Source organism: Drepanopeziza brunnea (assembly GCF_022702325.1).
Source record: "Drepanopeziza brunnea f. sp. 'multigermtubi' strain 214-2 chromosome Unknown ctg1, whole genome shotgun sequence".
Taxonomy (NCBI): domain Eukaryota; kingdom Fungi; phylum Ascomycota; class Leotiomycetes; order Helotiales; family Drepanopezizaceae; genus Drepanopeziza; species Drepanopeziza brunnea.
The window spans coordinates 3851765-3863814 of NW_027094064.1; the positions used below are offsets into that span (position 1 = coordinate 3851765).

Below are 12050 nucleotides of genomic sequence, written 5' to 3' on the forward strand. Positions count from 1 at the left end.
CGGTGTACGATTCAGATCCTTTCGGAACTCTGAAAAGCTGGAACTATGTGGTACTCTCAGTGCTCGCCAGAAACAGTCATGACTATCGACTTTCGTGTGGCCACAGTCCAAAGCCCTATGGACCTTTCAAGCATACTCAATCCATATCCCACGCCACCGAGGTCCGAAGATGAGATGATGATACAAGAGGATGATGAGATGACAGACAGCTCATCAGATTCGGAGCTTCGACGCTTTCATACGCCTCAGCCCATGGAAATTGACGGAGAGATCCCGTGGTTTCATCGTCCTTCTCCTGCTCAAGTCTATAGCCAGCTTCCCCCAATTCAGTTGGCTCCGGAACAGCAATATTCAATGCCTTCACATCGAACATTATCAGGTCCAGGATATGCTCAAGTCCTCACGCTGCAGAGATCTTGCGAGACAGTTCTGATTAGCGCAGCCCGGCAGACAAACACCATTCATGCACCGCGGCACCGTCACCACTGCCTCTCCCACCGTCGTTCAAGACTGCCTCCGGGGTATACCAGGCCATCTATATCTTTCGCTGTAATGAGAAAAAAGAGAAACCTGACCGGAACCCAGTCTAACCGGGCATACACCCAGGAGCAGATGCATTGGCTCCGATATCACCGTATAGACTGCGATATGCACTATCACCAGATGTACGCCATGTGGCTGCGCCAATTTCCGCAGCTAGAAGACAGACGCGGTGATGGACAGCAATTCAGCAGCCGTCTCTACCGAGACCACCGTGTTCCAGTGATGGATGACGAGGGATGCCCCGTCTACGACGCGGAAGGCAAGCCCGAATACATCTACTGCAAGATCCGGGACAAGAAAGATGCCGAGCACAAGGACATCCCGTTCAAGCTCGTCGAGAAGCACCCCGAATGGGCCATCTACTGGGACTGGGTCAGTCCCGCGCACAAGGCCATGGCTCAGAAAATCCTCGACGGGAAGGACCTCGACTTTGCGCAGACCAGTGAGTCCCCCTTCCCTCCCCCGAAAAAAGCACTCGTCTTCACTCATTGCGTCACGTAATGCATGGATGCTGATTTCCCGACGTCGCGCAGAGAAGGAGAAGTACCGTCGGGCGATCCTGAAACTGGACCCGAAGACATTGCCCAAGGGGTGGTACCCGACGCCTGCACACCACGCCGAGGCCATGCTGAAGCTCTGCGAATCTCAATCCGAGAATACGGCATCAGTAGCGGCAGGCTCCGTGAGCTCTTCCCAATCGACTATCCCGTCTTCCGGCTGGACGGGGGGGGCACCGCAGTAACAAATGTCGTTGTCGGCGGAGTGTGGCTTGGTCCACTGACGGCAGAGAATCATTCGTGCCATCACAGGTGGGAGGCGTTGCAACGGAATACTATGAGTATGGAAGTCATCTGTGATGCATGTTCTTCTTCCTATAAGGGAAACGAGCGCGCTATAAGGGTACGGTTTTCTACCAAGGGGAACTCTTGGCCGTAGAAGGAATACAAAAGTTCGGGCAGTAAAGTCGGGCGCAAGAGAGTCTCATATGAAGTCAGTCTGGATTTGGATCTTTGGTTTTGGGCTCGTACTACCACGACGCAAGATAACCTCCCTCCCCCTTTTTGTATATGTCTGGGTGTGGTAGACGGCGTCTCTGGAAACGAGAATCTCGTGGGCACGGAGTTGTCAGTGTCCTTGGGACGGGATGAATGGCGTCGTGATCGCTTTCCCAAGCAAATTAAGGAATGATAAAGTGTGTTACTTTGCAAATTTACTTAGATACTACGCTCTTATTTTATAGCTGCTACAGTGAGGAAAATCTACCTGTCTACGGCCGAATATTCAAAGCTCGATGGGTTTTTCTGCTCGTCTATATGTACTGCAGAGTTTCCTGGCCGTGTTCTGAAATAAGCATACACACACTCACACACACACACATATATATATATATATATATTTATATAAAAGCACCCAAAGTAATGTACATGTCGATACAAAGCATTATCAGACATCACGATCATCAATGAATTTAAATTCCGAATCCCAATCCATCCGTCATCTCCTACACTTCTAGCAGACAGACAGGCAGGCAGCTCCTCCTTCTCCTCCCCTCTGATCACTCTCCCTCACCCAACACAGAAAACAGAAAAAAAAAAGCAATAAAATCATCTCCCCCCAAAAAGGCTAATTGTGTCATTCATGCATGCATGCAACGCCTCCACGCCCGCCCCCAGTACAGTACTACAGTACTGTACGTAGCGGGCATTTCTCAAACCTTCTCGACAATGCCGTTGTTGATATGACATGCATGCATCTCCAATGCATGCATGTATCACAGCCCCTGGAAGTTGTGTCTCGCGCACCTGGCGCTCTACGCGGTCCTGTTCGCTAAGCGCGATAATATAAAAAAAGGGCATTGCTCGATCAAGCTAGTCTTTCATAGTTGGTGGTTCGGAAAGACTTAACCGCTGAGCTTCCATACTGGGAAGGTACAGCCGAAAAGCTAAGTACATTCCTGACCTGACCTTTTGTTTTGCTTTTTGCCTCTGGATTCGGATCTTGGCTGACAATTCGTTCGGCTGGCCCAAGCGAGGCTAATAGGAGAGGGGCGGGGTGGAGTAAATACAGATCCCAACAGCGATCTATATTTGTTCTTTGATATATTTTTGTTCTGTGATATATTTGTTCTTTGATATATTTGTTCTTCCAATCTAATGTTTTCCCCAATTTTTGCACCAAGAACGATCCGGAAAGCACTACTCGGAAAGTAAATCCACGAACTTGTAAAACATGTTACCCGGATCATGTCGCCTTTTAATTTCTACCAGCCGGTCAAAGTTCATCCCATAGATGTATTTTGCTCCTCCTCGTCGGCCTATACACATGTGAGTCGAAGCGAACATGCTCGAGAGAGTGCTTTTGTCGGATTGACTGACCATCATGAGGCGCGTACTCCCCTACTGCACTCATCGTTCCCTCGTCGAAACCCTCCGTGTTTCGTTTGACCCGCTCGAACTCCTCCATCGCCGTATTCCAAATCTTCTCAGCCCAGGCCATGCCGGCTTCGTCCTCAGTCTCGCTATCCCAGGTTGGACAGATGATGAGATCACCGAAATTGCCACGATTTGCAAATGCTGTTTCTTGCTGCCCAATGCTGGTGACTTTCCCCCTGTCATGAACGACCCAGGCTAGCGTAGTCGACTTGAAATTATCTTGTCGTTGGAAGCAGAGAAACTCATCGTAGAGGCGGTACATATGCTCTGCGCTCGTTCCAGCCACATGAGGCGCATCTTTCGGAATTTGACGTTGGCGTAACGAAGGTGGAGTGTCAAAGCCACATTGCGAAAGTGATTTCACCCCCATGGAGATGACATCGTGATCCACTGCCAGCAGTGATGCGAAGAAAATTTTCCCGGTCTCCTCGGGACCATTATGAAATAGTTCGACGCTGATAACTGGTTCCGAAGTCTCGGTTGCTGGGCCCCATCTCATAGAGGTAGAAAAATCACCTTTCCCTTCTCCTGCGAGTATCCTGTCTACGACTTCAAGAAAAAGAGGAATCGCTTCACGACCGAATGCCAAATTCGCCATCCAACACATCTCCTTCTGTTCGTGGGCTTTAAATTCAAAACAAGTCACGATTCCTAGACAAGCCCCGGCCCCTCTGACACCCCAAAACAAATCCTCGTTTTCCGTAGGCGAAGCAGTGACGATCTGACCGTTAGCAAGCGCCATCTCAACTGACAAAATGTTATCAATCGCAAGGCCATGCCGTCCAGTCAACCACCCGAAGCCCGCAGTGCAGCTCACCCCCCCAACCCCCACAGAATTCGCAACCCCTCCCACGATGCCGAGTCCGTGTTCTTCCAAAACGGAGTACACGGATCCCCATTTTGCTCCTCCCTGAACCCGTGCCGTTTTATTGGCAGGGTCTACTGATACGGAGCTGAGCCTCGAGAGAGAGATCAGGATTCCGCCCACGGTAGATGAAGAGCCGAGCTGGCCGTAGCCGCCGGAACATACTGCCAGATCGAGGCAGTGAGACCGTGCAAAATCAACGACCGTGGAAATTTCTTCCGCCGATGTTGGGAGGATTATGAGACCCTAGAGAATTGTCAGAGGAAAATCATTGTAGGATAGCAGGAGGGTACGAACAGGCTCGTTGTGCCACATGATTGACCATCGTATCCGATGGTCCGAGTAGCCTGGCGAGGAGGGCCTGAGGAACGTAAGATTCGGGAGGGAAGAGATGAGTCTATCTACGACAATCTGTTCGAATTCTCGGGGCATCTTCTAGAAAAGGAATTTTTATCTCGAGGGCGGATGTTTGTTGTTTTTTAGATTTCGTTTCGAATCGTAGAATTCCCAAAAGCAGGCGCTGCGTTACGTAAGCCGTCATCAAATGAAGGCCGTCACTTACCTACTTTGTTGAGAATAGGTAAGATACCTAATAAGCAAAAATAATTGGGAGGATATCCTGCGCCGAGGATGGTTTTGAAATTCCTGATTATATTCAAAATACTGGATATGACTTTCTAGAGAAAGTATTTGCTGACCTTATATATGGAAATGACCAAATCCAACCAACAACCTTTAGTTATACCAGTATATTTTCAATAAAGCGATAAACATCACCGGCGATTCTATATTGATATAAAGATATCTGAATATTAAAGAATGAATGAGGATAATAGTCCACCAATTCATCGTTCGGGGATTGGAACAAACTACACGATTAAAATTCCTTCTGCCACCATCGCTTTATTAAGCCTAATGAGTTCCGCCTCCAGAAGGTGCGGTCTTACTTCCGCCGGCCTTCTGTATAATGCCAACGCCAGATCCGTGCGCGCCTGTCCCCAACTGCACCTCGGGTCCGGCCATCAGGGCGTTCATCGAGTAAGCTAACGCAGCTTTAAATCCAGTCAGGTCTCTTTTCGCAGCAGCTTGTCAGCTAAGTCAGTCTTGATAGATTTAGGAACAGAGAGAGACAAACCTCGCTTGTCGAATGTGTAGTGGTCCACATCATCAATCTGTGCACCGAGATCCTGCCCCTCCTCGGCGGTGGACTGTCTCTTGGTGTTGGCCATCGTAGCAGCCTCCTCTTGGGCATGCTTAAGACTCTCCTGCTCCTCCTGAGCCGTCAACTCACGCTTGGTGTTGGCCATCGTGGCAGCCTCCTCTTGGGCATGCTTAAGACTCTCTTGCTCCTCCTGAGCCGTCAAATCACGCTTGCCCGTGCTGACCATCATGGCAGCCTCCTCTTGGGCATGCTTGAGACTCTCCTGCTCCTCCTGAGCCGTCAACTCACGCTTGGTGTTGGCCATCGTAGCAGCCTCCTCTTGGGCATGCTTGAGACTCTCCTGCTCCTCCTGAGCCGTCAACTCACGCTTGGTGTTGGCCATCGTAGCAGCCTCCTCTTGGGCATGCTTGAGACTCTCCTGCTCCTCCTGAGCCGTCAATTCACGCTTGCCCGTACTGATCGTATTGACGACCTTGCCCATACCCTGGGGAAGTGACTCGGCAGCGACTTCTCCAGCAGCAGGCGCAGAGGGAGTAGGCTTTGCGGGGGCAGCTGGTGGAGCAGCCTGATGAGGTGGTCAGCATCATAGCAAGAGATTGACCAAGGGCTACTCACAGCTGGGGGGAGAGCAGCCGCGTTTGGATTCCCGGCGGTACCAGTGTTGGAAGCACCAAGGAGAGTGTTCATCAGATTGGCGACCTGATCTGCTCCGTTGGCCCCTTCGAATCCAATAGCTCCATCACCGACTACCAACGCTGGAGAGTAAGCACCCATGTTGATGTTGAGCGGGAGGGAGAGGACGGCCGTAGCCGCGAAGATGGCGATGAATGCGGATGGGTATTGCATGATTGATATTGGTATTCTGATAGATGAATAGGTCTATGAGTGGGTGAATAGACAAGAGAAATGGAAAGTCTAGCGCTCTAAAAGAATTGGGTGTACAGAAGTTAGAATGAGACCCGCTGGAGAAGAATCAGTAGAGTCGGGGGTTTCGCTCAGCCTTTATGTTCATGGACGTATCGACTCAGCGGGCCAGTGGCCAAGAAACACAATCATCTGAAATGCAAGACGAAGTCCGGGGGCAAACACGGGACAGCCAAGCGTATCCTGAGCCGCCAGAAGTGCTTGATGGTTTCGAAGATAGGTGGAGCAGCTGGAAACACCAGCAATCAGAATGCTTACTTCAATATGCCAATGCTTGGACATAGAATCAAGCATGTTACAAGAAGCCAAGAGGTCTCTTGGTATTCGCCCAAGATCGCACGGTTATCCGGGGAGTGTCCCTGAGTGCTTCGGTGGTGCTTGATTCAGCCCTGGCTTCGCGCTACGGTCTGCGGTCGAGAATGCCGCAGATTGTTTTCTCACCGATTCTCGTCAGCCAGCGCGAGCCGTTGAAGCATTAGATGAGGCCATACCAGCGGTTCAGACGCATATTTCTTCCCACCAGAGCTATCCGAGTGTCGCAGAACCGAGATGTGAAACGGTCTGTGACGACACGTGACCTTAGCAGCTGATCTCGCCGCGAGAGAATGGGCGAATTTGTTCAACCAACGATTTGTTAAATTCCTGCCTCGGTTTTGCATTTGCGACTGGATCGAGGATCTTAAATTCCATTCGTGATAGCGATGCTGGCTGCAACGAACAGGATCATAGGATAGAACAGGAAGAAAGTACACCAGAACATTAGGCAGCGGACCAAGATCTGTTCCAAAGAAGTGACGGATGACTGTGCGAAAACAACGCACCAAGACAATAGACAGCGGACCAAGAAACGTCCTAAAGAAGTAACAGATGACTGTGCGGAAACTAAAGATACCAAGCCTTGCATAAATCTCTTGGGAGACGACGGCCAAGGAGATACAATAAGGAGAGAACGGGATGAGAGAAGTACAGTCCCAAGTCTATATGACCTTGCTATGTTTACATAACCTTGCCATATCGACCGGACAGCCAGCGCGAAAGTGGAATCCAATATCGACGGAGGTTCAACAACAAATAAGCCGGCAAACAAATGGACAAGTATACTAGAAGTAACAACCGACTTACGCCTCTCGGGAACGAGAAAGAGCAGCGGTATACAGCAAGTAGCATTCTGCAATTCTCAAATTTGTGATACTGGTAAGCAAAGGGGGAATCTCATCCTATTCTGCACCAGACTAACACGTCCACGCCAGCCCAAAGTCATTTCACGCCCAATAAATATTCAATCCCTTACACCCTTTTTGATCTACATGTGCATTGCGACCCTCGCGCAGCATCAATTCCTGTACCGAAGCCCATGGCAAAGAAAAAAGAAAAACGAGTTACAGTAGAATTACCCAAGGTTCATACAAGTCCACCGGTGACCGTCCTGTTTTATCATCTGCCTCCCGGTCGCACACTCGCCATCTCTCCGTACCGGCCACGTTCTCGCGTGGTGTCGTAGGCCTGTAAGACGCGGGTTTGGGACTCGTCGGCTTGTGAGAAAGCGTAACCACGTTGCTTGCGCATGCGTTGTACTTGTCGTACTTTTCGGATTGCTTTTTGGAATTGCTCCATTCTGTGGCGTGTTAATAGATGCTTTGTATACGAAGAGGGGATAAATACCTTGGCCTGTAATCCTGGATGTTGTATTTTTGGATTTCTTGGATGTGGTGATAGGTTTGCGGATAATACATACGTTTTGCGCTGGAAATATGTTATTAAAGATTGAGCGACTTTACGGAGTGAACTTACTATTTCCAAGCGAAGTCTCTGACAAGACAGAGGACAGGCAGCACCAAGCCTTGAAGCCAATTTACTGGACTGGAGAAAAGTCGGGGAAGGACACCTTCGTATTCCATCGAGAAGCCAAGCCTTGGAGCGACCTCGGCATAGACTGAGAGAAACGCCATCCATATGACCATGCTTCCGGGTATGGAAATCACGTGGTACTTGGTCCATATATTGGTGACCAATGCTGCCTTGCCCAAGACTGTGGCGAGTACGGCTGTGTACAAAGCTGTGCCCCAGACCCAGTGACCAGAGGTCTTACCGTCACTCTGGGGCAGATCACGCCACCAGATTAACTCGGACGCAAGATAGAGGACCAGAGAATGATAGAATCCATTGCCAACCCACGAGACGAAAGAGTGCTTCTTGAAGAACGTGTTCTTTTGACCGAGTTGGTACAATTGTGGATATCTGTCCAAGAGACGTGCCGAGATGAATTGATCGAAAATTCCCATGGCGAGGGGTGGGAAGACGGTGAAGAAAACGTTATAAAAAGACAATGTCCAAGATTCGTAGATTACTTGTCCGGAGAATGCGTTTTGGAAGGAGTACTGAACACATTAGTTGCATCCAGATTGTCAAGGGTTCTGCTTACCCAAAATTGAGTCATGTACAAGGTGATATTCTTGTAGAAAGAGTACAAGATGACTTTGCACACTCTCTGGTAACTCCAGGCTCCATGCACGAGGAGCAGTTTGCGCAAATATCTAAATTGTGCAATGGCCACATCTGCACTTCGCGCAGCTTGTAGACCTTCCATACCACTGATACCAACACCAATATGTGCAGCTTGGATCATGGATACATCATTTGCGCCATCACCAATGGCAAGGAGAACGGCCTTTAGATGACGCTTGACCAGCTTGACAACCAGGGCTTTCTGAAGAGGCGATACACGACAGCAGATCACAGCCTTGCACATGACGGCGAGATCGAGGAAATTCTTCTCGAGGTCCTTTTCCAGAGCATAAGTCAGAGACTTCCCATCAATGACAAGCGCAAGGGTGTCCATGGCGATGGTTCCATCGCCCTGAGTCCGAATTGCGTCAAGCTTCTTTTGAAGATTGTCGCGGGTCATTGCAGCGGTCTCTTCGTTAACAATCAAAAGAGTCATATCTTCACTGATGAGTTTGCAACTCATGCCAATGTTGATTGCAGTCTCTTGGCGATCTCCAGTCAGAACCCAAACTTTGATTCCGGCTTCTTGAAGGGTATGAATAGTCTCGGGCACTCCGTCTTGAAGACGATCTTCAATAGCCGTGGCACCAAGAAGGTAGAAGTTCTTTTCCAAGAGCTCAGCAGCTTTATCAAGTTCGTTAGCACGATTTCCGCTGACGGTCGTCTGGGCCTTGTCAAAAACTTTCCACCATTCCTGAAATTCTCGCTCGGAAATCTGTCGCATAGCCAGACAAAGAGTTCGTAGACCTTCAGATGCATACTCTTCAAGATGTTGCAAAGTCAGCTCGGTGTGGGGGTTGTTATCGGGACTCAATCGCTCTAGGATGACGGTGTCGGCTCCCTTGCAGTAGCACCTGATTTGTCCATCAGGGCAACGAAAGATGGCAGACATGCGTTTCCTTGTCGAATTGAATTCGCAAACGGCCAACAGCTCGTACTCATATTCTACGCCCTTGACCGTGATTTGGACAGATCTCGGCTTTCGTGCTGTGAATTGGTACCCCATTAACACAGCGCCCTCCACCAAAGCACCTTCATCTGGCGATGCGGCTTGATATTTGATTGCACCTCCCTTTTCATCTGTCCTTTCGGGGATTACTGTATGGCAGGTTGACAATAGACAGAGGAAGTGATGGATTGCATGAGCCGATTCGTGACCGGACTCGAGATTCTGCTTTAAACGGGTGAAATCGTGGACCCCGACCTCAGTACCATCCTGAAAAGTGGCCCTACGGTCGTCAGACACCTCTGTAGCATATTGAATGCCACCAATCGAGCACTCTTTGAATTCCATCTGATTGCAAGTTAAGGTCCCAGTCTTGTCCGAGAATATATACTCAACCATCCCCAGTTCTTCAACCAAACTTGATGTTCGGCACACGGCTGGGGTATCCATTTTGTCGTAGTACATGTCCAAGTCATCGTTGATGAGAATAGCGTGCCAGTATTTGACGATTTCGAGGGTGACAAAGAGAGAGATGGGTACTAGAGCAGAATACAGGACCCAGTAAGTGAAGATGTTGGACCAGAACTGTCTAGTCTTCTCCACGGCAGTTGTCGATACAGAATAGCCGAGATAGCTCAACTCCTTTCCTTTATATGCTCGGACGATCAAGTCTCCACTCGAGCTTATGACGCTGAGAGCAATAAGGATGCCGACAAGCAGGAGGACGAGCATATTTAACTGTCGCTCTACGGCAGTCCTCTTGATAGGTGCGGATGTGGCATTGCGCATAAGTTTTGTCTCATGACCGGTAAACACAACAACGCCGTGGATCCAAGGCGTATTGCGCAGAGTTGCTCCTCTGAGCAGAAGTTGGTCAGGTTGCAGTGGTAACTCCTTCTCTCCTCCACCAGCTGAAACTGTCAAAGTCGCCTCGTACGTATAAAGACTACTGTTCGGCTGCTCAGAACGCAGCTTTCCTCCAAGCCTGCTTAAATCATTCAGACTGACCAGTACACAAGTTTCCGGAATTGCTTGCTTGATTTTAAGATTGGTTTCCCCATCCAAATTCGCGGTTTCGATATAGCAAAGACCCTCGGGTTCGGAGCTAGCAAGTAGAACAATGTCTGCGGGAAATGGCTCCTCGGATTCAACCCGGATAATGTCCCCCACCGCGACGTTGATCCATTTCGTCTCTTCGAACTGGGTTCCTCGTAAGACTCTCGCTTTCGAATTGTTCAATTGCTTGTCCGATGTCTTTCTCTTGTAGTCCTCGACCAGCTCCTTGGCAGCAGAAACCAACAACACGAGAATCAGAGGACCGATGGTAGTGTATCTGTTTGTAGGCGAAATGTTGGGTATCTGTTGCAGCGCTGCAGTAAACAAGAAGAAGATATTCGCGAATTTAGAGAATTGTTCAAAGAGGAATTTCGGTAAGAAGGTTGCGACGTTGTACTTCGCCGTAGATATGTGGTTGTCTACGTATTTGTTTGCGCGGTTCGCCGGTGGGTTATTTAGATGTATTATCCTTGGGCCAAGGGTGGATGGATCTGGCTTCCCTCTTCCAAATCCAAACTTGAATTTGCCCACGTCGAACTTCTTCCCTGAGTGATTCGGTGTCTCTGGCTCTGTCGCATCCAGTCGGCCTCTTCCGCCCGACTCAGTCAAAGGTAGGTCCATCTCTGAGTACCCCGGGCCCATTCCTAACATACTTTTTGCCCTGCCCACCAGTCCACCGCCCATACTCAAAACACTATTGCGGTTCCTAGCTGTAGTCCCAATTTGCATACCTGCTCCATCCCCAGGTATGGCCCCGCCTTGGTGATAATACGATTGGCCATCTTCTGCGAAATCGTCCAGGTCGTCTGCGTATCGTTGGTAATTGCCAAGTCCAGATGTCTGACTGTATGTCCGGTCCCCAGAGCCTGACGCATATGGTCCTTCTCCTACTTCAGCTCCCGCCCCTTCTTGGGTTTTCCTCGAAGGATGTGATCCTCCAGCGCCCACAAAATCATCGTAGGATATCGAAGGTCGGGGATTCGTTTCATCATGGTCGGCATTGTACGCTCGCAGAAGGTCGTCATCGTTCATAGGAGGCCGCTGGCCATCATTATATATGGGTTGCTCATCATTCAGGTCGAGAAGGAGGTCGTTCCTACGGTCATTCGGGTGCTGCCCAGCCATGCTGGAAAACAGCTGATAATCGTCGCAGTCCGGTCGGCCCAAGTACCCTCCTCACTTACATCCAAGGATTTTCCAGCTTGGGAATATGCGGATGTGATGTCACTGCTGAGAAAGTCGCTGTGTGTTGGAGGCTTTATGTGATGCTGAAAGCACTCGGAAAGTGAAGTGAGTGATGCTGCTGCACAGCCCGGCCTGGTAGGATTCGGGATATGACCTAAGCTCGCTCCCAAGGCAAACCTCAACCTCGCCGGCGGATGCGGCAATAGTGCGCCGGGCTTTTCGAGGTACTGTAAGAAGTGAGTGGACTGAGTGCAGTATGTGGGTAGGCCTGACTTGAAGGATGTCTGCGGACAAGTGACTAGGCTGGGCTGAACTGGACTAGCCAGAGTAAAGAAAGAATCGATGGTGAAGTCCTGATGAGCTTTGATGCGGCTCTTCTTTGAAGTGCGCTTTCCAACATCATCATGCTTCCCAATTGCTCGGGCTGAAAGC

The 12050-nt window shown here is 49.7% G+C and overlaps 4 protein-coding genes across 5 annotated transcripts; 1 reads left to right on the forward strand and 3 right to left on the reverse strand.

The window, feature by feature from the left end:
* Positions 1 to 648: 648 nt before the first annotated feature.
* On the forward strand, positions 649 to 1285 carry L3040_000667 (uncharacterized protein; the record flags this gene model as incomplete). The annotated part of the gene is made up of 2 exons (XM_007288234.2): positions 649 to 985; positions 1077 to 1285. The coding sequence occupies 2 exons, from the start codon at positions 649 to 651 to the stop codon at positions 1283 to 1285; spliced, it is 546 nt and encodes a 181-aa protein (XP_007288296.2).
* Positions 1286 to 2738: 1453 nt separating this feature from the next.
* L3040_000668 (uncharacterized protein) lies at positions 2739 to 4272 on the reverse strand (the record flags this gene model as incomplete). The annotated part of the gene is made up of 3 exons (XM_007288233.1): positions 2739 to 2857; positions 2919 to 4086; positions 4138 to 4272. 3 exons carry the CDS (start codon positions 4270 to 4272, stop codon positions 2739 to 2741), a joined length of 1422 nt encoding a protein of 473 aa, XP_007288295.1.
* A 480-nt stretch (positions 4273 to 4752) lies between these two features.
* L3040_000669 (uncharacterized protein) lies at positions 4753 to 5848 on the reverse strand (the record flags this gene model as incomplete). 2 transcript variants are annotated; one of them, XM_066155259.1, is made up of 3 exons in its annotated part: positions 4753 to 4925; positions 4976 to 5567; positions 5618 to 5848. In XM_066155259.1, the coding sequence occupies 3 exons, from the start codon at positions 5846 to 5848 to the stop codon at positions 4753 to 4755; spliced, it is 996 nt and encodes a 331-aa protein (XP_066013295.1). The 2 variants fall into 2 exon arrangements, with proteins under 2 accessions (XP_066013295.1, XP_066013294.1); XM_066155258.1 differs by having other exon boundaries at positions 4905 to 4912.
* Positions 5849 to 7360: 1512 nt separating this feature from the next.
* On the reverse strand, positions 7361 to 11558 carry L3040_000670 (uncharacterized protein; the record flags this gene model as incomplete). The annotated part of the gene is made up of 5 exons (XM_066155260.1): positions 7361 to 7541; positions 7589 to 7669; positions 7718 to 8304; positions 8349 to 8874; positions 9370 to 11558. The coding sequence occupies 5 exons, from the start codon at positions 11556 to 11558 to the stop codon at positions 7361 to 7363; spliced, it is 3564 nt and encodes a 1187-aa protein (XP_066013296.1).
* Positions 11559 to 12050: the final 492 nt, after the last annotated feature.